Source organism: Falco peregrinus, chromosome 12 (assembly GCF_023634155.1).
Source record: "Falco peregrinus isolate bFalPer1 chromosome 12, bFalPer1.pri, whole genome shotgun sequence".
Classification (NCBI taxonomy): Eukaryota; Metazoa; Chordata; class Aves; order Falconiformes; family Falconidae; genus Falco; species Falco peregrinus.
Genome location: NC_073732.1, coordinates 19930162 through 19955423, shown reverse-complemented (window position 1 = coordinate 19955423; position 25262 = coordinate 19930162). Strand labels below are relative to the sequence as shown.

The 25262-nt window shown below is 37.7% G+C and overlaps 1 protein-coding gene across 8 annotated transcripts in view; it reads left to right on the top strand.

The window, feature by feature from the left end:
• Window positions 1–25262, top strand: part of ATP11B (ATPase phospholipid transporting 11B (putative)) — a 72890-nt gene that overhangs the window by 5207 nt on the left and 42421 nt on the right. For all 8 annotated transcript variants that reach the window (XM_055817275.1, XM_055817274.1, XM_055817281.1 and 5 more), the window contains exons 2-10: window positions 10974–11090; window positions 11901–11990; window positions 15034–15114; window positions 19318–19425; window positions 19597–19725; window positions 19866–19969; window positions 21264–21311; window positions 24097–24161; window positions 24732–24813. In XM_055817275.1, the coding sequence (XP_055673250.1) occupies window positions 10974–11090; window positions 11901–11990; window positions 15034–15114; window positions 19318–19425; window positions 19597–19725; window positions 19866–19969; window positions 21264–21311; window positions 24097–24161; window positions 24732–24813 (824 nt within the window). The remainder of the gene's footprint in view (window positions 1–10973; window positions 11091–11900; window positions 11991–15033; window positions 15115–19317; window positions 19426–19596; window positions 19726–19865; window positions 19970–21263; window positions 21312–24096; window positions 24162–24731; window positions 24814–25262) is intronic.

The following is a 25262-nucleotide window of genomic DNA, read 5'->3' as shown; positions in this document are numbered from 1 at the left end:
TTTTATATTCTGTGACTGCTGAAGGGTAATACATTTGCAGCACAGTGTGTTCCAAAGTGTGCAGAACCTGGCCCCGTCTTCAGCCAGCTGTCTGTTCCAAATGGAGACATCCGTTTTGTCCTGTGTGTAATTTTTAAATCTTACCTCATAAAAATTAAACTCTAAATTTAAAAATTGCCTACTAAAACCTAATCAAACCAGTCTTGATACTGTTCTTTCAAAGACCGTTTTCAAAATGGGAACATCAGGGTTTTCTGATGTGCTGCCTTGCTGTGAGACTTGGGATGATGACTGACTTGTATCTTGTCCAATCCCCGCCCCCCCCCCCCCCCTTTTTTTTCCCTAACCATGAGCCTTTTAGGCAGCAATTTTTTATTGTGCCAGATTTCCACTTGTCACACAATAATATGACCATTTAATTGACTGTATGATATTCATGCATTAACAGGGTCCTGCTCTCTTAATAGCTGCTGTCTATTTATGTTTTATGTGACTGAGGGAGAAAAGTATTATTTTGTTGGCAAAGAACAAAAGCTTTTTCTGTTTTGGTTTGTAGGTGGTATCTGATGGGATGGGGGATGGTTAGGTTGGATGCCTGTTTATTGCCAAGAGTTTGCCTCTGAACTCGGAAGGTAAAACTCGTAATCTAAGGCAAGTAAATATGTGCTGAGTTTAATGACATTCAATTGGTATTCGTTTTTCTACTTTTGGATAGGTTGGCTGAATTCATTAAAACTTTTGTTTGCTTTCTTCTGGGGTGGAGAGATAGGAGTTACAAGAGAAAAATATAATCAGGTGTTTAAAGTTCATTAAAATTATAAATTATATAATTATAAATATAAAAATTATAAAAATGTAAATAGAAATACAAACATTTTTAAAAAAGTTAAATTAAATTCCATTAAAAGCATGATGACTTGTGCCTTTCACTAGATTCACTAGTGATCTGCCATCTGTTTTTCTTTATTGTGGTGTCCTCGGTAGTTATGACTATTTTTAAAACTATTTCACTGGGAAAAAGGTATCTACAGTATGCCTCTAAAAAACCTTTAATTTCTAGCACAAAATCTGTTTGTAAACCAGAAGATATGAACTGCAGCAAAATAGATCTGACAGAGTACCTCTGTAAACACAAGGTCATATATCTTCCAGCAAAACACAGGTGACATATTTGCAGCTAGACTTTTTTTTTTTTTTTTTTTAACATATAAACCTCTCTTCGAAAAAACCCACTGAGGAGTAGAACAGACCATGGTAGAAAGGATAGAAAGCAGGACCAACAGCTACACAGTGATTTAGAAAGCAAAACCGTGCAATTCCTTGGCTTCCCACATGCTGTGATTTAAGAGATTATTTTTTTTTGTTGTTTGTTTGCTTAGACTAAAAATTAGCATTGGGAAGGAGAACTTTCCTTTAAATGGGAAGGAGAGATAATGATGTAGACAAAAGGCAAGCTGTTTGGTTTTGTCCTGAAATATTTTACCAGGGAAATAAGTTTTAAATGGTTTATACTAAAAAGTATAGGTTGTTACATTTTGTTACTTCTTTACTATCCCCTTTGCAAATTTTTGTACTAGTTTTATTGGTGGCTGGGCTAATTTTTGTAGATATTTTGCAGATAAACACATCTGTTTGGAAAAAGAATTGCAACAAAATAGAAAGGAAATTTGAGATTTAGCAAGCTTTAAGGATCTAGTTTGTAGACATGTTTGAAAGCAGGATGTTAAACTGATACTTAGGTTGTAAATCATGTTTGAACTGGCATTAAAATTTAAAAGTGATATTTGATCAATGGAGTAGACTCAGTGTTAATTTTTACAGAGCAGGCTTTATCAAAGCATGTTAAAAGGAAAACCTAGACAGTTCTAGCTATGAACTAAATTTTCTTCCTGTGAAATTTGTTGAGCAACAACTGTCAGAGCAATTGTCAGTATAATTTTGGCACACATTTTGAAAAGTCTATCTAGGAGTGGTTTTGGGGAAAGAATTTTTTGAGAAGTTCTTTTTTTTTTCATACTGAAGGAAAATGTGAATTAGACTTACAGCACAGGAGCTGATTGGAGTAAGTAGCTATTGCCTACTAGAACCAATCTAAATATTGAAAATTATGGCTTTCAATATTCATGTGGGATAATGGTCATGAGTAGCCCGGAACAGGAGCCCTTCATGTTTGTGTAAAATAATTTTATAAATGTCTTTTCAAAGCAGTGGGTAAACAGCATTTCATTTTAAGGTAGTAGCATACATTGTATGCAAGCATGTGGAGGAATGTATGATTCTTCTGTATTTGTCCTGCCGTGGACTTGACAAATGCAATTTTTGTATATGGTAAAATTGTTAGCTACAAAATTGGAATTGCTTTCTAATTTTAAGTGAAAGTTCTTAATCTGTCATAGATTTGAGCGCCCTATTTGATATTGAATATCAAAGAAGAATATTTTTGCTACAAAATGAACTAATCTAGGGAGTGTGCAGAAAGGGTACAATTTGGGTTTTTTTTTGAGATACTGTGGTTATTTAAGGTATATGAAGAATTTTTGTGTTGAATATTTCATTTACTGTACTACTGTATTTTTAGTGTGATTTTGTTTAGTAATTGCTATTTCTGTGACTAATTATTGGAGAATTGTAGCACTTTCCATGTTCGAAGTACTTTATTTTGAGCAGTGTTCTTAAAAGTGGCTGTTGATTTTTTATAACGTAAGACTTGAGATCTCAAATACGATGCCTTGTAGTTGCTTCTTGATAGGTGTCTAAAGTCACCCTTCAGCTTTGAAAATCTTGCCCTAGGGGCCATTTGTAGTGTCTGAGAGGGAGATGATACTGCAGATAAGAATAACTAATTGCTGGAGCCCACAGAGGAAAACTGTTAATTCTGAAATTAGAACTCTGTAGTCAGAACTGCAAAGGCATCTTAGTTCCTGCTTCTTTAGAGCAGTGGGGTGCTTTGCGAGTCACGGCAAAATACCAAACATCTAGGACCACAGATTACTGTCAAGGCTCAGCTTCTCTTAGACCTTTTGGACTTTACCATAATGCCTTGGGGGTTTTTTTGGGGGTTTTTTTTTTTTTTTTTTTTTTTTTAGAAACTTTCAGAGAGCGTTGAATGGGCTTGCGAAGTTATTTGGGAGACACTAGGCATTTCTTTGAGATTGAGGCTTGCTTCTTAGAATCTGAATGTTAACTAAATTGCTTTCTTTATTAGAGTTGAAGAAACATTTATTGTAAAGGCTGTTTTCTGTCAAAAACATCTAAACAAAAGTATGACTGGATCTGTTCATTATTGCTAATTTTCGTAATCTGTGTGTCTGAGAATGAAGGGGGAGCATCCTAACATAAAGCAACAAATGAGGAAGGAGTGTGTTATAAGGTGTCTGGTTTAATTAAGTACATCGAATGCAAGAGAGTAAGAATTCTGATAATCCTGTACAAAAAAATGCGAAGGTTGGAATTCTGTTGAAGACAGTCACGAAAGAGTAGCTGTTGTAAAGCACTAGGTTTATCATATGAAGTCCAAAATGGAAATGGTTTGTAAATACTGTTGAGTGTTACTGTATGGGAGGATAACAAAGCTGTTTCCTTAATTGATGCAAAGTTGGGCTGTTTTAAAATTAAGCAGTGTACCTAAATCTCTGTTAAAATTCTTCACTACTAACGGAGACCAGACATGTCTTAAGTCTTTGAGAGTGGTATGTTAGAAAGCCTAACTTGCCTGCTCAGGTTGCTGTTCCTTTCTGATTTTATTGATGTTACAAGACCAGTAAGTTTGGCATCAGTCACTGAGTAGAGAAACTGGCACAGGGAAGTATGTTAGCAGTGAATGAGGCTAGTTTAGCTTGCTTGTTTTTGCAGATAAATAAACAGAAAATAGATACTATTTTTTTTAATTTAAACTAGGGACTTTTCCAAGTTATTTTTGTGGGCATTTTGACAAAAGGTAAAATAAGAACAACTTGAGCTGTATGTAACCAGGACTTCATTCTGAGCACCAGTAAAACCATTCTAAATGCAGTACTTCACATTTTTTTCAACATTATTAAAGGAAGAATTATTGCTTTATGATTTCTCAGGCCTTGTTTCCTAGTGTTTGTTTTCACACAGTAATGTAGACTGGTTGTAGGTCTTTTAGGAGGTTACAGCATAGCTTACTATCAGATACTTTAAACAACTGTAGATACAGCAAGCAGGAAAAGGAAGTTGCATGAGTAGTGCATGGCTTTTAGTACTGTTTTACTTCTTTACTGCAGTGATACTTAAAAGAGGAGGGACAAATTGCATGACACTGTGTAAACCTCAGGGTGCTTCAGCTGATTCACAGCTTTAGTTGTTAGAGCAGTGTTCAAAATTGCTGTGAGAGGCTGTTTCTTCCTTCAAGCTAACCTTTGATACAACAAATTCAGTTTGACTCCTGCCCGGTTATATGACTGAAAGAATTATTGGCTGACTGTTTTGAGTACAAATTCACACAGACTTCTGAAAATGTGCATGGAGTGTGAATAGATCATCTTATCTGACAAAAGGAAAACTATTCCATGTACATTGAGGAAAAAAAATGAAAGCAAGAAAATCCATTTCCTCAAAACACCTTTCATCAAAATATAGCTTGGCAGCAGTGTAATAGCAGACTTTTGGGCTATCTGCCAGGAAATGTGGCGTTCTGTTTCTGTGGCCATGGTTGGTCAGTCAGCCAGTCACCTCCCAAGGAAAAATGCTTCTGAGACTTGAAGTTTTTTCTGTTTGAGTTTTATTAACTAGTACGTGAAGTCCAAAGGGCTTTTGGGGGAACTACTACTTTCCCTAGCAGTGTTCAGTGTGGTTTTTGGAAGGAGGAAGAGATGCTAATTGAGACTTCCTTCTTTCAAGCTCCTTTCACTGAAAACTGGTCACGTAACAGAAGTTCTTTTAGCAAATACAATTTTGCGCTTTTTTCTTGTAAAAGCTGTGAATGATGAATAAGAAACTCTGGGAGATCATGTTAAAGTGTACTGGCTTTGTGTAAATCGTAAGCAAAAATTACTTGTGCGATGATTTGTAATTATTGATGCATGTATTGCAAAGCTTGAAACAGCAATTGATTTGTGATGTGCTGGTCACGTGTCACTAATCCCAGCTGAAAGGTCTGCGGATTTCTGCTGTCTTGCTTAACAGTGCTGTATGGTGCGTGGGGAGGGCGTATGTGCATGCTGCCGTAAGTTAATAGTGGTATTGAAGAAATAAGAGTCTGCGGTGGATGGGGTATATTATATCAACAAGTTGACTGAGAGAGCATTTTTTTTTTACTTTGTTTATGCTCGAAAGTGTTGGGAGGGAAGTCTCATTCTTTGCACAGTTCTTTTTCATAGTAGTGCTTCTCATTTGATTACTCCGTTTCTCCAGTTGGCTAATTCATTGTCCATGCTAATAATGCTTTCCCAGCAGCAATATAAAACTCTTCTGCAGTGAACCCTTTTGTTACATCACCGGGCTTTTGGCATGACCATGCAGTTATTCTAGGGATCTGATACATTTTAAAACCCCCAAAACAACTGGGAAAGCGGTGAGGGTTCAGTTGAATCAGTTTTCTAGTCCACTTCGCCGTATGGCTGCATGGGCAGTTCTAGCACAGTGGTGGAGATGGAGACAAAATGTAGGAAGGAGTTATTTGGAAGAGCAGTGGCTGTTGATGACTGTTTCTTTCATGAAAGAAATAGCATAAAATTGCAGAAATTTCTCCTCAGTTCCCCAGGATATGTTTTCTATGCTGTTTTAAAGGAGCCTAATTATTACACAGAGGATGTCTTTGTCTAACTTTTAGAACACTAACAAAATCAGTGCTGAAGAGGTTTAGTAAAAATTACTCGAGCTTTAGTTAGAGTCGTTACAAACTTATAAAAAAGCGGAATCACTGCTTGCTTTCTTTCTTCCCTGCACACCTCCCCCCCTCAAAAAAAAAGTTATTCAGGTTTGCGCTTTATAAATCAGTCTCACTCAAACATCTGTGTGTTCTTTGTGAATGGCGTTCATTTAAACTATTTTCAAAACCAAACGTGTCAAGTTTATTTGGGTGCAAAATTTCAGTTGGGGAGGATTAAATATGAGAGCTGTATTCCAGGGGTAGATAATGCCTGGTCTATGTTGATAAATCAGCTGAATGGCTCAACTTTAGCCAATAAATCTAGATTTAATTTGCAGCATGAAGGGGGAGGGGGGAAATCAGATCAGTTCACTTTATCTTATGGTCAAATTTTATTTCATTTACAGTTTGTTCATGTAATACACCTGATGAAGAAGTCTTTAACTATCAGGGTTTGTTATAAAATCATCTTTCTTTGTTACAAAGTCAATGCGCTATGCACTTAAGTAGAAATCACTTCACTAGGTAACTGCAGAAAACCTAACTTATTGAAAGGCATTTGTGAGAACTGAATCTTTTTTGCAAGGCTCCAAACTGAATTTAGGGATTCTCTGCTCATGCTGTTCAGCTGCAGAAATCCTTTGACAAGGGCATGTTACCCTAGTTTCGCAACTGAGTTTGATAATGGCATTAGAAAGAGAAAGAACTGTCTAATAATTGAAATGAGGAAACTGCTTTCTGCACCTCTTTGTCGGCTTGTGTATAGATACTATGCAAAATCCCTTCACTGGGCAGAAATTTGGACTGAAATCAGTTTTGTGTCAGGAGCAGGATTGTTGAGTAGCCAGCCCCATAGTTACATAAAAGTTAAAGGCATTTCAGTTCTTAAACAATTAAGTTCAATGTCTGTGCAGAATTTTCCTTTGAGATGTGTAATTAAAATATCTCTGGAAGACATGCTTGGTTGCGGTTTTACCAGCTAATTATGTGGTGACAGGGTTGTTGGGTAAATTCAAATCATCTTACATAGATACAAACATGAAACTTGGGAAATCTGAGTTCTATTCCCAGGTCTGGCACTTACTTCCTGCTGTGACTACAGTCAAGTCACTGAGGTTGTCAAGATTGTCTCCTTTTCCAGACATAGCTCTGACAACTGAAGGGGTTCTTGTCCCCAGCCTGCCTGGCTTGTGCATTGCAATCTGTGTAGACCTGCTGACTGCACAGCTTTTGCACTTTCTCCATGGTAAATTTCAACAAAACAGAGTTAAAAGTATATAGACTGCAATTTTAAGCTGTTCTAGCTACGAAGCTGCACCTGTAAACTCATATGGCCTGAGGTTCTGTTTTGGAAAACCAGATTCCTTGCTTTTACGCATCGAATGGTTTGGGTTGGAAGGGACCTTAAAGGTCATCTAGTTCCAACCCCCTGCCACGGGCAGGGACACCTTCCAGCAGATCAGAGTGCCCAAAGCCCCAGCCACCCCAGCCCTGAACGCTGCCAGGGATGGGGCACCCACAGCTGCTCTGGGCAACCTCTTCCAGTGTCTCACCACCCCTGCAGTAAAGAATTTCTTCCTGATGTCTAATCGAAATCTGCCTTCTCTCAGCTTAAAGCCATCACCCCTTGTCCTATCGCTACATGCCCTTGTAAAAAGCCCCCCTCCAGCTTTCTCGCAGTACCCCTTTAGGACTGGAAGGCTGATGCTCTAAGGTGTCCCCGGGGCCTTCCCTTCTCCAGGCTGAACAACCCCAACTCTCAGCCTGTCTTCCCAGGAGAGGTGCTCCAGCCCCCAATCATCTTTGTGGCCTCCTCTGGGCTCGCTCCAACAGGTCCATGTCCTTGTTATGTTGTGGGCCCCAGAGCTGAATGCAGTGCTCCAGGTGGGGCCTCGTGAGAGCTGGGTGGAGGGGGAGAATCGCCTCCCTTGGTGCTGGTCACGCTTCTTTTGATGCAGCCCGGATTTGGTTGGCTTTCTGGGCTGCGAGTGCACATTGTTTGGCCATATTGAGCTTTTGCCCACCAGCATCCACAAGTCCTTCTCCTCAGGGCTGTGTTGAGTCTGTTTCAGCAGAGGTGTTCTCCTCTGGTGGAAGTGCTTGTGCAGTTAGGCTTGAGTTGTATGGAGGTCTGTACTCTTTGTAATAAAAATGTCATTAAACTCATCAGCTTTCAGGTGCTCAGATAGATGGCCTAAAAAGGGCATTTAAATACTTTGAAAAAAATTCAGTGATACCCTAGTCACTCTGAAATTATTCATTTATCTTTTAATAACTTTCAGCAAGTGGTATGGAGATTAGCATTTATCACCATCAGAACCCAGTCACTTTCTTTGCTTTTTCTGTTTTCTCCCTGCTTTACATCTGTTTGATTTAGAGTGGGATTTTTTCAGGCTGTAGAATGTGACTTTCCAAAGTGAGGATGTCTGGCATTTTGTGAGTGCCAGACATTTTCTGAGGTAGAAACGAGCTCTGTACCTAGTCTTACTAACTAAGCACGCTTTTTCTTGCTTGCAAAACACTTCTATTGTGGCATCTTCTGGATTGATTTAGAAATAATGTGTCACTAACATCAGATATCTAAAATGGTTCTGCCACAAACATTGTTCTCTTTTTGAATTGTGTCAGCATTAAACAGGTACATTTTTTTTCATCTTAACTTTCATGGTTGTATTTCATAAAATTGTGAACAGTTCCTTTCTTTTTGCTTTTGGCATCCTATATATTTTTTCCCGTCCTTTCCTGTCTACTTTCTGTCTCCCGGCTCCACTCTAAACAAGCTTTCACACTAGAGCATGTGACAAGAGCAGCCTTCCACTGCTTGTCATCTAAAGTTTATTCTCCTTCAAACCTGTTCAAAAAATCCCCCCTCCTTTCTTTTCTTTATCCCTTCTTTCTTCTGGACCTCTTTATTTCTGAAGCAGAATGTTTCTGTAGTAAAATTTCTATTTTTGAGAGTTTTTAAAAATTATTCCTTTACTTTAAAATTACACTGTCCTGAATGTGAAAGTACCTAATGCCCTGTGTTAGAGATATGAATGGGTTAAAGAAAATTCTTGATTGGTTATCCAACCACTTTTTATGTAGCTCATTGTGCTCGCTGTTCATCATCCTCTGTATACATTTAATTAATACGGAAGTATCTTCTGTTGGAGTGCTGTGGAGTGTCGGTTTTTGACATGAATCAAGGTCTGAGCCTGCTATAACAAGTGGAGCAACACAACTGCAAAGGTAGTTTCCTCACCTCTGGTAGTGGAATTTGTGTAATGTCCTTTCTAGCTATTTTATCGGTTGTCCTTTTGCTGGCATCGAAGAACAGGGAGACTGTGTATACAGTACAAAATCAGTTCCAAGATTAGGAATGTGTGATGCTGATGCTGAAATCACTGCTTCCCAGGCAATCATTGATTCCCTATTGAACAACTTAACGGTGCCAAATTTAATTTCACTAGTTTGTTCCATGTCTTAAAACTTTCTGGGTTTTATTTTTGTAATGTTCTTGGCCTGTTATCTGAATGTTTACTGGTTTACTGTCTTGCTTGTTGTCTTTTGCCATCACCTGCTTCTCCAGGTCAGAACATTACAGCTAGGAAGGGTTCTGGTGAGTCATGTAGCCCCAGGGAAGGCTCAATTAAAGATAGACTTGAATGACCTAGATATAAGCCCTTGTGTTACAGAGACATTGCAGCCTTCCCATGCAGCTTATTTTGGTTTTTAATTACTCCTTTCCATAAGAAAATAATACATTTGTTTTTCCAGTATCCAAACTTAAGATTTCCTAGTGGCAACTTCAGCCTACTTCTGTTCTTCTTTGTCCTTCAGATTACCCCTTTTCTCAGCAGAACAGTCTTTTATATTGGAAGATGTGCTAATATATCCTCAGTTTCCTCTCCTCTAGGCTAAATGACTCTAATTTGTTTGCTCTTTGCTTTTTAGATTGTTCAGCCTTGCATTCTATGTCATGTTCTCAGGTTCTCTTGTGGCTCATGTTCCACTCCTCTGGATGCTGTCCAGTTGATTCACAGTGCTTCTGCTGTGGCTCCCACTCCTCCTCCAGCCTGCTTAGTACCGAAGGCCTTTTTCTCAATGGAATGACACTACTGACACACATTCAGCCTGTGATGAGCTATAACCTTTTGATCTTTTTCTACAGAGCTCCTAGATGGCTTTTATTCTCTTTTTGTAGATGCAGTTGGTTGTGTCTAACTGCTGTATCTTTCAGTCTTCTGTGTGTCTGTTTCGTCCAGGTGATTTTATTTTTTTTTCTTGTCATTTGGTGTTCTTGCAGTCCTGAGGTGGTGTGTCACCTGCAATTTCAATACCTGTATTCCCCTTCTCACAGAGGCGGTTGATGAAAAATCTGACCATTAGACCTGAAACAGGACTTTTAATTCAAGGGACCTTACTCAGATCTTCTGTTTTGGCAGGAAGCTGTTGATAAGTATTTCTGAGTATCTTTTTTTGTTTTTTTTTTTTTAATGAATTTGCTTTCAGTGTTGCTACCGCTTATGTATGAATTGGTAGTAATGGCAGGAAATCACATTTGAGGTTAGACAAAATGTTCGTTCTTGGAGATAGAACTTGTTTGGAAAAATACCATTGTCTAGTCAGATGCATATAGTTTTGTTTTTAAGCTGGTGAGAATCTTTTCAAAATCGAGTTACCACAGCATACTAGTATGACTTGTCTTGATCTTTTTATTTTTTTCATAATAGTTTTATTAGGGTTATCATGAGCCTGACTGTGAGGTTTTGTAATTTAGATGTGTTTTCATTGCCATTTCTGTTTCTTTTTTAAGTTTCAAAGGGCTTCAGGTTTGTATGATGACAAGTATTCTGTATCTTTTTTGAGACTTAAAATTTTTTCTTTCATTTTTCAGAATGAGTACACAACCTCGAAATTGAGATTTATTTTTTCCTCAGTTTTTGAAAATTCTCTGGACACAGCAGACTTCAATTTACACGTTAAATTTGTTTGCCTAAATAGCAAATTTAAATTTAAATTCCTAAATAGCAAAAACTGCTATTCTAGAATTGCTGGTTGATATCTGGGTATCATCTTTCAGCACAAAGATAACTATTTTGCAAAACTACAGTTAATAAAAATATTATCTCTTTATCATCTTTATTTTGTGTTTTAGGGTTTTGACCCACCTCACCAAAGCGATACAAGAACTATTTATATAGCAAATCGTTTTCCCCAGCATGGCCACTATGTTCCTCAGAAGTTTGCAGACAACAGAATCATATCATCCAAGGTAAGGAATCGTAACCCCTCAGTATGTTACGTATGAAGTTGTGTAGCAAATGTGGATGTATTATGTCTAATGGTGCAGATACAGTATTCAAAATTAAACAATCTCTAAACTTTTTTGAGGAAGAAGCTAAGCTGCTGCTTATGTAGTCTTTCTCTTGCTCTCATTCCTCTTTTGAAGAACCTGACTAACTACAGAACAGTTAAGCATGTTGGTCAGAATTTCTGAAGAAAAGCAGGTTTTAAACTGGTGTTGCCCATGTCTGGATGTGATGCACAGAACCACTGAAAAGAGGGGATGAAGCTGGTTGTGAGGATTTGTAAAATAGCCAAATTGTAAGCTAGTACTCTGCATAAAATAAATCAGCAATGGACTGCAATTGCAGGTTCCCTCCTAGTGTGACCTTGGATTGGAACCAATAGAACTGATGGTGGGGATGTGTCTTGTCGCTGTAGTGTAGGACAGAAAGTTACAGCTGCAAGAATTGATTTCTACTCTGCTGCTCAGGGTACAAGCAATTGGGTATGACTCCTGTCTGCTCCTCCTATCCCAGTTGGTATGAGAACTTTTAAAGCACTGACTGTAAAGGCAATACAGTTGCTACCCCTGCTTCCTTGCAATGTGTACTTAAAAATTGGATACAGCAGTTTTTTTGTGGGAGTAGGGCAAGACCAGAGGAAGGTTTGGGGAGAGGAGAAATGGAAAATGAGAAGATTTAGGTTAAGAGAGTTCAGTGGGAGTGGAACTGAATTTTATTGAAAAATGGTTCAGTATGTTATAATTGTTCTTGCTCTCTCCCTTTTTTCCCTTCAGTATACAGTATGGAATTTTGTTCCAAAAAACTTATTCGAGCAGTTCAGAAGAGTAGCCAACTTTTATTTTCTGATTATATTTTTGGTTCAGGTAAGTTGAATACTACTCATGAAATTGCAATTTATTTGTAAATTCTGCCACCTATTTTTGTCTTACGAATTTAACTTTTCTACTTACGTATTCTGTCTATAAAAAGAACACATTTCCAGTTTGTCTGGGAAAATAACTTAAAAAATAATTATGTCCAAATTAAAGTACTGTCCTTAGGTTTTTATCTTTATGAATGCTAATATATTAAAGTGTACAGCTTCAAAGTCCATTGCACTGCCAGCACATGGATTCAATTGTCTGCCTCAAAATACTATTTTAAATCTATTAAGTTAGTAATAAAATTCCAGATATGCTTTTTGATTTTTATGGACATTGGTGGTGTTTGAATAAACCAGGAGTTCTACTCTATGCATTTTTAAGCGCTTCTTGGACATTAGTGTGCAGAAATGCAGACATTCACATTCACTTGCATCAAATTGTGCGGTATGCTTGCTCTTGAGCTAAGCATAGATTAGTGTGTACTCTCATTGCAGCTGGAATCTTGCTTTTGTAAATCAATGCATTATTGTCACGCAGTTCTAACATCCTAAAATTCAATTTGTTAGATAAAATGAACACATAAACAATTACAGCTAGGATTGACAGATTGTCAGTTTTGAAGGCATCATTTAGTGCCGTTGTTGATAAAGTATAGGTCAGAAATATTACTGTGGATTTTATAGCAGAGTATATTTCTTCTAATTAAGAACATCCACAAGTATATTATGACAGTCTGTAAACTTTCTGTGATTTTTGCACCTCTGACTCTCTAGTTGTACTTGAATTCTGTTGAGCTATTGCAGACTTAGTAGATGAAGGATAAGTGGGAGAAAGGTTGTAAGGAGAGATAGTAACTTTTGAAAAAAACAGTACCTGAGACAGAGACAAGATTTTGGGGTACACAGACTTTTTTTTCTTTATGAAATAGAATGCTTTGAACATGTGGAGCCCTCCACAGTGATTAATCGACATTTACAGTATGCATCTGAAAAAGATGGTACCGCATTTGACAAAAACACTAAGAATTCCTAAGATTTGTCTGTGATTGTGCAAGGTATCAGTAGCAAGGTCGGTTCTGCAATTTTTAATCCGTGCCTGCTGTGTCCCTTGCTCTTGTTCTTTCCCATTTAGAAAGAATGAACTTTCTAATAGGCTGGAAATTCCTGTGTTAGGAGTTATTAAAGTCACATATTTCTAACTTCGTCTAACAGAATGTGTTGCCCATCCCATCTTCCTAGTTAAGCATATTGACTTTGTTGTTCCTGTTACGATATTTCATGCAGTTTAATATACTGTATCATGAGGAAGATGGGAGCATGCTGGAGAAGGAACGTTTATGTTCCTTAAAGTAACCACAGATGGTGTTGCATTTGTAAAGCTTTTCTTTCTTTTTAATGCAAATTTACCTCTGTAGTTCAAGTCTGAGTCACATTCCTTTCAAACTCTTAGACTTCAGTAATACCTGAACACGATATCCATGAACAAATACAGATCTAAAGGCAGAACTTCTATTCGGAATGTAAACCCGTTCTTCTCTTAGATCGTGACTCAAGTGGGTGCCCTGATTTGCATGGGAAATGTCTCTATGCTTATGTTCTTGGAACAGAAGAAAAGCTGCAGTCATTTCTGTTCATTTGTTAGAATGGAATTCTGGTTTTATTCAAATCCCATTTGGAAGTTAATACCTCTACAGTGTTTTTGTTTTGTAAGACAAAGGTGCCTTTTAAAGTTGATCACCATGGTGTCTTCAGTCATGCAAACTCATGTGACCAAGGTGCAGTCTCTGTCATTACCAGCTTATTCCACTGGGAATGGCAGAGCTGGGACAGGTTCTCATGGTGTGATTTAAACATGCAGCACAATCCAGGCCACGTTGTTCACTGCGCGTATGCATGCCAGAAACATGGTGACAGACTGCATTTTGGTTGCATGAGGCTCCACACCAGTTGTGTGACGGATGTGTCCAGCTGTGTAACAGGCAAAGGGCCATGGGGTTCTGGTGAAAAAGGCGAAAGGAGCAGGCTGCCATGACAATTCCACCAATATAAAACTTGCTTCATTTGCACATATGAGCGTCTCTTGAGAAAGAAGGAGAGTGTGTAGATGGCAGAAGTGTCATGGTTAACCCTATCCAGCCAAAAATCAGAGGCTTTTGGCATGGGTTTTCTTAGACAATGTGCTGCCAAGGTGAAATTGCAGTGCTACAGTTGAAGAACAGACAATATTGCAGGCTAGATGTGATTTTTTGTTGTTTTATAAATTGTGTTTCAATGAGGGGGAAAAAAAACCAGCTCGTGCATGTATTGTAAGGTGGCATAATCTCTTTTCTTTATGAGGTTCTTGGCTCTTAACAGAGTAAACTTCATGTATGATTATTTTTTTTTCTTCTTTAATGGTTCCCAAAGCAATGCCATAAGTCTCAGGTAAAGTGGATCAAATCAGTGTCTGTGGTTTTGAATAGTTCTTGTGTATATTTCCTTTACAGCACTTGATCGTGTTCTTTTTTTCTGGTGGCAGAGGAGAACCACTAACATCCCCCCCACATACAGAATATTTTAGTGTATACACTGCACTTTTGGCATGCCAGCAATAATAGCACAAATTGTAAAAACTGCATGTTAACTTGGGGGAGACAGAAAGGAGCAGTCTAAGAAAGAGTGTTCTCTAATGTCCAGACTGTTGGAAATTACTGTTTTTAACTTTATTTTCACTTCTGAAGTGGATATTGTTATACTCTACATTGCTGTTAAGCAGTAGATTATATAGAGTATTAAAACAGCTTTAAGAAGTGTAATTTCCTTCCTTTGTAATATACTTTTGCACTCATCTTTTCAGGATGAAAACATATCTTGCTTTTATTAGGACTCTTAAAATTGGCACATGCATTAGAAATGTGGTTAAGTCTGTTCTATGCCTTGGAACCTTTGTTTGCATCATTATTGACATATATTATTTAGGTGTCAAGAACTGAGTTTTGCTCCAGAAATACTTTTTTTGTAAAAATAAAATTTGCGCTAATTTTCACATTTTCTTCTCTTTTTAGCTCATGATAGATACCCCTACCAGTCCTATTACCAGTGGATTGCCATTATTCTTTGTCATAACTGTGACAGCCATAAAACAGGTAAAGGGGAAAAATCCTGTAGCATGAAGTCTTTCTAAGGCAAAGTTACTCAAGTGTCTGACCATGATAATGGTTAGATACTAAAAATAAATTTAAAACGTGTCATTTTTAGAAAGGGTTTTGTATTTAATGTTTCTTATTAGATACTTGGACCTGAGCATTTTGTTTAGTTGTCAAGTGGTCAGTGACTCACTGCAGTACCCTTAAATGGACAGTGAATGTCAGACAGCATTTTTGTCTAAACATTATGTGTCACTTGTTATAAGACTTTTTCTGAAAGGTCCTTGCTTATTCCTTTGACACACCTCGCTGCGTATTAAACCAGTCCTCCCACATGACACACAAAGAAAGGAGCTTGGGTAGATGAAACAATGGTGCTATCCATGTTTGACAGTAGTTAAAAGACAAATTTTGCCCCAAGGAGTATGTTTCATGGCAAGAAATAATATTAACTGTACTCCTGCACCAGGTAAAAGGGCCAGTTTATAAAGCTTCTGGTTTTGTTTTCTTTTTCCTTGGTTGCATAAAACATTTTGGAGTGCTTTATAGCACTTGAAATAAGAAAACTTTTCTGAGTTTGATAGAAATCTTGTTCAAGCACCATACTACATCCTACTGAGATCTAGAGCCCCTGGAAGGAGAATATTTGGGGAAAAAAATAAAATCTTCTGTTTTCTTTAAACCCTTAAAGCAAGAGGAGAAAGAAACAAGCACATAAAGAAGTGATGTGGATAGAAACTGTAATCTCTTCTGCAGAGAGGTAATTTTGAGGATCTGTCCCCTTCAAAGAGTTTGACAGTGCTGTCTGGGGAAGAGATGCAGGTCACAGCAACTGAAAAATAAGCAGGAGACTGTTAGGGAGCTAAAACTGGAATTTCAATTTGCCTTCTGTGCCAGTAAGACCCAAAGCCACCCTGAAATAAGGGAGAAGTAGAAGTAGCTCTAGCTTTCAAATGAATAGAATGGTGTTTGGGGTAGAGGGGATCTTAGTGCTGGAGTAATATTTGAACTAACATTTCATCTTGTTGCTATGCAGTTTGTATACGTAGAGTGCCCTAATCCTATTGAATTGCAGTTGTTTTTATCATCCCAAAAAATGACATGTTCAAGAGCTACAGTCAGAAGTAGGCAATGGAAAATATCCCTTAAAGCTGAGTGAACTGAAAGAGATTGTGCAACTTAATTATATTTTTTTCTAGAAAGAAATTGGACTTATGTATAAGTCTAAAATAGTATGAAATAATCTACTACCACCTTGTTCCCAGATGTCCAATCTTATATTGGGAAATTTAAGTAACTTGCCATCAATTGCTAGGAATAGAGATTCTGGCATTCCTTCTAGAGGTTTCAAATCATTCATGAGTTGTCAGGCATCAAGAGTGTCTCAATATCTCTGCAAGAACTATTGGAACCACCTAAACTTAACTAATGGAGTCTCGTGTTTATCCTACCTGCTGCAAAGTAGGCAAACAGTATTCACAAGCTGTTATCTTGGAAAGATAATTCAGTGTGCTAATCCGACAGGCTGCCCTCAGACAAGGAAGAAAGATAAATCTTCTGGTGGAATGCAGAGGGGAAAAGAGCCAGGGTGGTCTCACAACTAGCTCCCATTTTCTCTCAAACCAGAAGTGGAATAGGAAGCAGATTTTAGGGAAGGAAACCCCTTTTGAAAGCTGCAGAGCACTGGTTCTATACAAAGTTATATGAGGATAAATGTCAAACTATAACTTAGTAGTCTCGCAAAAGTTGATGGGGAAAAATAGAAGCGTTAACTGTATGCAGGTTTGAGAAGCGTAGCAGTGGGTAGAAAAACTCTCCCCTGCTTCTGGAATGCCAGTTGACATGGCGCCTTTAGCAAACCTCAGAACTCAGCCTAATTTTAATCTCGGCCAAGGTGATAGAACTTTTTCTTCTGAGAAGTGTAATTGCACCTAGGTCAGAAGAAGGACATACAAGACTGCAAAGTGGTGCAACTCATGCTGTGTCATTTTGTCTGTCCTGTTAGCCAGAGCACTTTCCTCCTTATGCCTGTGAAGATGCGTATGCGGCCCTCAGATGAGTCCAATATCATAAAATAAATAAAAATAAAAATTACAAGATAAAAAACCCTAAAAGAAAATACAACAAAATTAAGGTGTTTCCTAAGGATCTTTAGGGAACTTAGTCCACTTCAATAAGTTCGTAGATATTTAACAAATAAGCTTATTGGACACAAATCTTTACCCAACTGTCAGATAAATTAGAAACAACTATTTTACAGGTTTCAATTAAATACAGACCTGAACTGAGGATGAAAAACCTGCTAATATAATATGCAGGCCTGTTTTAATTTTGTCCTTTTCTCAGGTACATTGATGCAGTTATTTAAGCAGGACTTAAAAATATGGTTTAATTGAGGATTTTAATCTTTAGTTTCTGTTCATGCAGTTAAGCAATATTCCTTGTATTCCTATTGCATATTTCTTTTTCAGAGTATTTTTGCAATATTTGTAAGTGAAGATAGGGAAGTCTCAAAAATGCTGCATTGGGTAAATTTTGGGGGAATCTAAACTGACCACAGTAAGTTGGCTCTTAAGAATTCCCTGGTGTGAGGTGTCACCCTTGTGTTGTAGGCAGTAGGTGTCAGATGGAGAAAGCGCTGAAATCTGTACTTTCTAAAGAAGGTAAATTTCAGTTCTTTGCCAAATCCCCATATTGCTCATCTGTTCAGGTTTATGAGACAAATGCCCCAAGGTTACTGGATGTTACTTAAATCCTTGCTTTCTTCTGTCAGTCACCTTTAACAAGGAACTTTAGGTACTGACTTGCCTTTTCATACTGATTAGGGAGGACTCTTATTAAGGGTTTTAGGATTCTGAATTCCCAAATAGCTGTCTGTGTGCCTGCTGTTAATACACAATTATTTATTTTTAAGCAGGTGGCATATAAAACTTCCCTCCTTTTCTTTTCTTTTCTTTTCTTTTCCTTTTTTTTTTTTTACCCTAGGTAGTGCGGTTTTGCTGTCTGTACTCATTTGTGCTAGTAGTGTTGGAGGTGCACGAAGGGTGAGCTGCAAAACTACTTTTAACATGCTGAATTAATCATGGAACTTTCCTCCAAACTCCAGTCAAATGCAGAATTTTCCAAACTGCATCTGCATTAATACTCCTGGTATTATGACGTACAATGTTTGCAGTGTTCTGGGATGTGCTGGGAGCATGCCTGCCCTTTCAGAGTGCTCCCCTTCTTCTGTCTGTAAACTTCCAAGGACGTGGTTTTAACTTTCACATTTTTTATACCTACAGAAAAGCATTTTAGGAAATGAGCTGTAGGAGTCTTGCTAGCATGTAAAAGGCAGTTGAACTTCCTGCGTAGACTGATCAGTTTCTTGTGCTTGCTTGTGGCACTTTCCAAACGGTACTTGGTCTTGGATATCGGAGATCATGCTACTGACAATGATGCTGTTAGATTAAATAACAATGTATTAATAGTTTAGGAACATAGGAGGAGAATAATATACTTGGATTCACTCTTTTGAACGTTTGCACATGTGTGTGCAAGGGATAAAGGGTGCTTGAAGAGGTGCCAAGTTCTGGGTAAAGGAAGATTCCTTAATTTATCTATTAAAAACTCAGTTACTGCAAACGTGCATTAGAACACTCGAATTAAAACCTTCTCTGTCATCTTCTCTTGCTATACAGAGCTGATGTGTGAAAAGCACGTCATACAAAATAAAGAAATCTTAAGATTTCATGCATAGGCTGTGGCAGTAGCCGTAAGAATTGCTATATAGTATGATATGAGGAAGTAATTTCAGTCTGTTACTTCTCTTTAAAAAAAAAATAAATATGTATATATTTGAATCCATAAGAGAGACTGGGAGTTACTGTTCCCAGTTTTGTGATATATTAATCCATATAGATAAAAGATTGAGTGAGTACTTGTTTATCTCATTGTAGAAAATGTCACTGCCTGTTTTAACGGGCTGTGGGGCTGTTACATTTCTTCACTGCTTTTGCTACTTAATTTGCCTTTACTTGTGTAAAGTGAGTGAGAATTAAGAGGCTTCCCGGGTTCTTGAGTAACAGCTGTACTAGAAGCTCATTGGTAGGTGTGTTCAGGCTATGCAGCAAGTAATTTGAAGCACTAGAAAAGCTTGGAAGATATTTATTACATTCTATAGGTTTCTTGCTTAAAAAGTAAATTTGTATGTGTTTTCCACAGGGTTATGAAGACTGGCTACGACATAAAGCAGACAATGAAGTAAATGGTGCTCCAGTTTATGTTGTTCGAAGCGGTGGCCTTGTAAAAACTAGATCTAAAAACATTCGGGTATGTTCCTAAGGACAAATTGAAAATTGTGTTTTTATCGGATCGCTGAAGGTCTAGTTTTGCTACTAATCATTGCAGCCTGTTTCATCGTGATTCAGTAACAATGTTGACATGAATTCTTCTTTTTTAAAACTCTATTTGTACTCTTCTCACTTGTGTTCTCTTCATTAGGTGGGGGACATTGTCAGAGTAGCCAAAGATGAGACTTTTCCTGTTGATCTGGTGCTTCTGTCATCTGATCGAGTTGACGGTTCATGCCATGTTACTACTGCAAGTTTGGATGGAGAGACCAATCTTAAGGTCTGGGTTACTGCTATGGAAAATGGTGCAGCTAATTTGCAATGTCATTTTTATTTCAGCCCGTTGAAATACATCCCCTGCCCCCCTCCCCCCCTTCCCAGTAGTCCTGTATCATTAACTTAATGGATGCTGTTTTACAGACACATGTTGCAGTCCCGGAAACAGCAGTGTTACAGTCCGTTGCCAACTTGGACAAACTTGTAGCTGTTATAGAATGTCAGCAGCCAGAAGCAGATCTATACAGGTATCACTTCATCAGTAAATATTTTGAACTTAAACTGAAATGAAGTGTTTATTTAGGAACGTTCTGGTTCTTGCTGGGATTAAAATAGCTTCAGACATCTGCTTAAATTTTAGGTTTCAGTAATTAGCATAAGTGTTTATACATATGTACTTCCTGAAAGGTGCAAGTGACAACTTACATTTGAGTATTTCAGTAGTAAATCAGAAATGGCAGGATAATATTTACCTTTTGCATTTTAATCATTACCCTTATGTACGCTTCTGTTCTAACCAGTACACTTGTTTCCAGATTCTAAAAAATTCAATGGCCTGTGAGTCTGAGCAAGTTGGAGAAAGAGTTGTATAAGGTTCTGCCTGGAGATTTCAGTATTATATAGTATATATTTTTTAACAGAATTCACTCAAACTGTAGCATATTATTGTAAGCTTGTGTTAATTCTGAGGATATGTGTTGGTCATGCTTATTGTGGTTTTGCTCAAGAGAAGATTTGAACTCCATTCAACAGAAGAAATTCAGATTAGAAACAGTGGTATCTGAGTGTGCTTCATTTCAGCCTTTTAACACCAGCAAGCAATGTCTTAGAAACTGTAAAACAGCATCTTAGGTAACCAAAGTTACATTCACATCCAAATTTCCCCTGAAAGGTATAATGGAAGGTGGTAGCTATTGAGTAGTAGTTTTCAAAACCCCAGTATATCACAGCAGCTGTTCTTAAGTAAGCTTTGGGATCTTTGAGAAATATTAAAATCTTAAAACTTAAGATGCTTCGTTTGAAGAGGGGTTCAAATATTTGATCCTTAGTTCCATTTGCAGAAAACGTAAAGTTTGGGTAGAATTACTATAGAAGTTTATGTGACCGTTTGTAGCTGGGCATACTAAATATGCCAGTGTCAGATTTTGCACGGAGATTAGGTTGACTTTGTTTAAATGAATATTACTGTTTCTTATGGATGATATGCTAACTTACATTTGTTGAGGAATTACTTCTTACTGAAACATCAAGAAGTCACAGTCTGTTGCAGCTGAGTAAGAAATACAATATTTTACGGTTTTATTAATGATCCTAATAGGCTTTCTCAAATGACTGTTCCTTTGAAGGATAAATGTTTCTGTTCTGAAATATCTTTTGGAAAATTATTGCCAGTGTTGCCGTATTGTTTTAGTTTGATTGCTAAAAAAAGTTGATTGTTTTGTACCTGTGAACCATTAATGACTTTTTTGTAAACATAGAGGAGTTTTTTTACATTTTTGAGTCTTTATGTAGATATTTCTAACACATGGCCATTTTTCATAGATTTGTTGGAAGAATAACTGTAAGTCAACAAACTGAAGAAATTGTACGGTAAGTAAAACTTTGTAAGATTAATGTTTAGAACTGATGGAGGTGATTAAAATCATGACCATCACAAACAAAGAGTTACTGTTGAATATACGAGAGGGAGGGGTATTTTTACTGATAGTATCAATTATAGCTGCAGGCTTCAGATGGAGATGAGAAAAAAATTAGTGAAAGAAAGTTCATTACTACCCAGTTTTTCAGATCTAATAGGGCAGTTATAGAAAGCTTGGCTGTTCTGAAGGGGGTAATGTTAAAGCACTGGTAATTAGGTGGGAACTTTGTTGCTGTTTGTTATTTAAAACGTTTATTGATCTTAAACACTTTCCAGCAGCATATCATGTAGACTACAACAGATCCCATGTCATCTGTTTATCAGAGGCTCTGAGCAGGTGGTTTTGCAGGTGAAATTCCTAGAAATTAGTGGTCTGTTTTAGCAAAGCCTCTGCTACAGATTGTAGCCTTCAGTATACTACTTCAAACTACTGCCTGTACTGTAAGGATAGTGCTTAAATCTGTAATAGTCAACACATAACTGTGCACACATAAAGCTATGTGCACATAATAATGTGCTCAGAGTCTTTCCCTGTGCAGTCGTAGCAACTAGCATACACCTAAACACATGTGAAAATAACAAAACAGTTGTGAAGCTGCTTTACAGGCCTACACGTGGCCTTCCCGAAAAGATTGCTGATTGCAGCGGGTTGGCCCCCAGCCAGCAGCCAACCATCCACACAGCTGCTCATTCACTTCCCACCACCACAACAGGGCAGGAGACAAAATGGGAAGGAGTGAGAAAGGTCATGGTTTGAAATAAAGACAGGGAAATCACTCAGAGGAAATGGCCAGATTTTCAGGAATATTTAACATGCAAGTTATTTGTTTACTTTTGAGACTCGTTGATAATCAGGCTTTCCAAAAACTTGGTCACCTCTTCTTGAAATCTGAAGTGCTGTGTTATGATGCATAAGTGTGTCACAGAAACAGGTAAATGTCTTCCAATGTCCAAAATGTTATGCTTTACTTTTTTAATTTTTTAGTGACATTTCTACCTGAACCAACTATTAAAGCTGTATTATTTTCTATGCAGTGTGTGCCTTCCGTCTGAAGAACTGAAAGTCTTTTGGTCTGAGAGCCTCCTATGAGGCTGGCAAACATCTGTCAATTTTAGATAGGAGTAACATGGAGTTCAGAGTGAATCAATGATTTGTCAATGGTTTTGCATGAAATATGGGAATATAGAAGGCAAATCACTTAGCCCCAAGTCAGATGCCTTAGCCACCCCTCCAACCCCATCCCCCCAAAAAACCACCCCACTCAGATGTTTTCCAAGGTTGTTTCATATACTGCTTCACTTGGAGCTTTTCAGAATTCATTACTGCCAAGCTTGACAGGTTCAGCTTTCATATAATCTATCAAAATAATTTAGTTGGCAACATATAACAGCCAGTTTAAAGGGAGTATGAAAAAGTAACTGCAAGTTCCAGCTGCTGGTGGAGCTGTATCTTCTGACTGCTCCTCTAGTCTGTATTGCACTGATTCAGGTTTTGTATTTTGGGTTTGACAGACTGGTTTTTACAAACTGCAAAAACCACTTGAATCCAGAAATGTACATTAGGTTACTTATAAGAAAAGGTTAAATGCTTGAAGCATTTAGTTCAATTTTACATCTAAAAGTTTCAGTCTAGCCTAAAATATTAACATATGTATGTGTAGTTTAAAGAATCGATCATAGTCTGTGTGTATAATGGGTGCACCTGCTATTTGTGGTGGTAACTGTCGCATTTGCAGTAACATTTCAGTTAAATGTTTAACTCTGGGAGGTGTGGTGTGGGTTTGGAGTTTGTTTTTTTCAGTAACTCCAGGTTATGCTTTCAAAGGAACTTTGAAGTTTAAGAGCTTTGTTTATATCACGGACTGCTTGCGGTACAGCTAATGGAAAAGCAACACAAACCCAAGGACTATGATCTTTAATTCTTTTGCTTATACCCAGTATGTCAGTATTTGAAACACTGGCAAAAATAGTGACTGCACTTTTTGTGGGTTTTTTTTTCCGCCCTGCAAGCCAACCCTGCCAGCAATTTCTAAAGATGATACAGCTGCTGGAGTAGAACATACGGCTCTAACCTTATATGAACTTTGATTCTGAGTGGACCTTTATTTTTACAGCACTGTTTACAGTTAACTTATCTGATGAAATGAATGTATTATTGTGGAGCAATAGATGTGAGGAAATAACATTTATGAAATTTTGTTCTTGTGTTAGGAAGCAGAACTTGCACTGTTGTGGTGGTGGTGGGTCCATCTAGTTATTTGTCTTTGTTTCTCTGGTGTCATAGCTTCTGAACTTGCTGGATCATTTCAGTTTGACAGAGGGGTAGAAATAAGATAAGTAAAACAGCCAAATCTGAAATAGCACTCCGTTGCACTGTGAGTTCAACAGGTTTTTTGCCTGCTGGCTTCTCAAATAACTTGCAGGTCTCTCTGAACCAGCCATTTGGTATATTTAATTCAGTCGCTAATTACGGGATATTGGACAGGGTGGGAAGGTGTGGCCGTGACCGAAGGAGACGCGAAAGGAAACAGAGAGCTCTGTGGAGATGTGTGGGTGAGGTGTGCTGAAAGGGGTAAGAGGATTGAAGGTGGACCTAAATGAGGGCGGGGTTGGAGTTGTCGCAGTAGGAATTCATAGGGGATATAGAACAACTTTGCACAGGAAACTGGATTTCACTAGTCCTACAAAATACAAACCAACTAGTTTTAAAATGCGGATATGTCTCTTTCTCTTTAGACCTCTTGGACCTGAAAGTCTCTTACTTCGTGGAGCAAGATTAAAAAACACTAAAGAAATATTTGGTTTGTAGACATCTAAATACTTAAAGAGTATTCTCTTAAAACATGTTGATGAACTGTGGTTTAATTTTACTTGCGCTGAAGAAGTTGTAATAATCTTGCTGACTTGTTACCTGAGGGGGATATGATTGTAGATTAAAGTAATGGTATTATGCTGAAGAATCTCGTAAGGGTATAAAGTTCCAGCTCTGCTCTGTGAAAATATTTGAAGTGGTTTGATAAAGGAATAACTACTTCAATGGATAAATTACTGGTGTTACTCTTGCCTATTGTTCAAAACTTTCTCCTGAGATTTACCATTCTGATTTCCATAAAATACATTTTGAAGAGCAGTGCAGTCATCATAAGGAGCAGCATTTTTAGTAGGTGTTAAAATTACTTCGGTGGCACTGTCTTACTGTAGCAGAATATTGCAAATGCTTAGAAAATACTGTCTCACCATTGTACTGAAAATTAATATCATGTCTTGATTTTATTCTATATTTCGTAAAATGAAAAATTCTGGCAATTGTATATATACAAAAAATAAAGTATAACTCTTTATTCCCCCTCCCTGCCCCGCTTCCTTCCCAGGTGTTGCAGTGTATACAGGTATGGAGACAAAGATGGCATTAAATTACAAGAGTAAATCTCAGAAACGGTCAGCAGTAGAAAAGTATGTTTATTTTCTAATATCTTTCTTATTTGTAGTTTTAATTTAGTTTTTCCTCAGTAACTGTAAAACCCCGATGCTCTCGTCACTAGGTTTTAGGCAAGGGAAGACAGCATAACTGCTTTGCCTTCAGTAGGAAGCTATAAAGATAAAAACAGTGTCTTGGTATTTCATCCTTTATCGATTCTTTCGGTAGTGTGCAAAGTTGAAATACTTAAGCCTAAAAAGAGCTAAAGCAGAAAAAGTTTGGGAGGTTTGTTTTTGAGATGTGGAGATCACGTAATGATAGGTGAAATGCTGCTTGAACCAGATGCTCAGAGATGGTTTTCACAACAGTTCTAGCCTCTGCTGTTCTCTGCATCCTTTAATGTAAAACTGCATCATGCCTGTAAAGAGGACGGATTGAAATGGAGTCTTAAACACTTCAAAATCTTTGTCCTGAATCCTAGTAT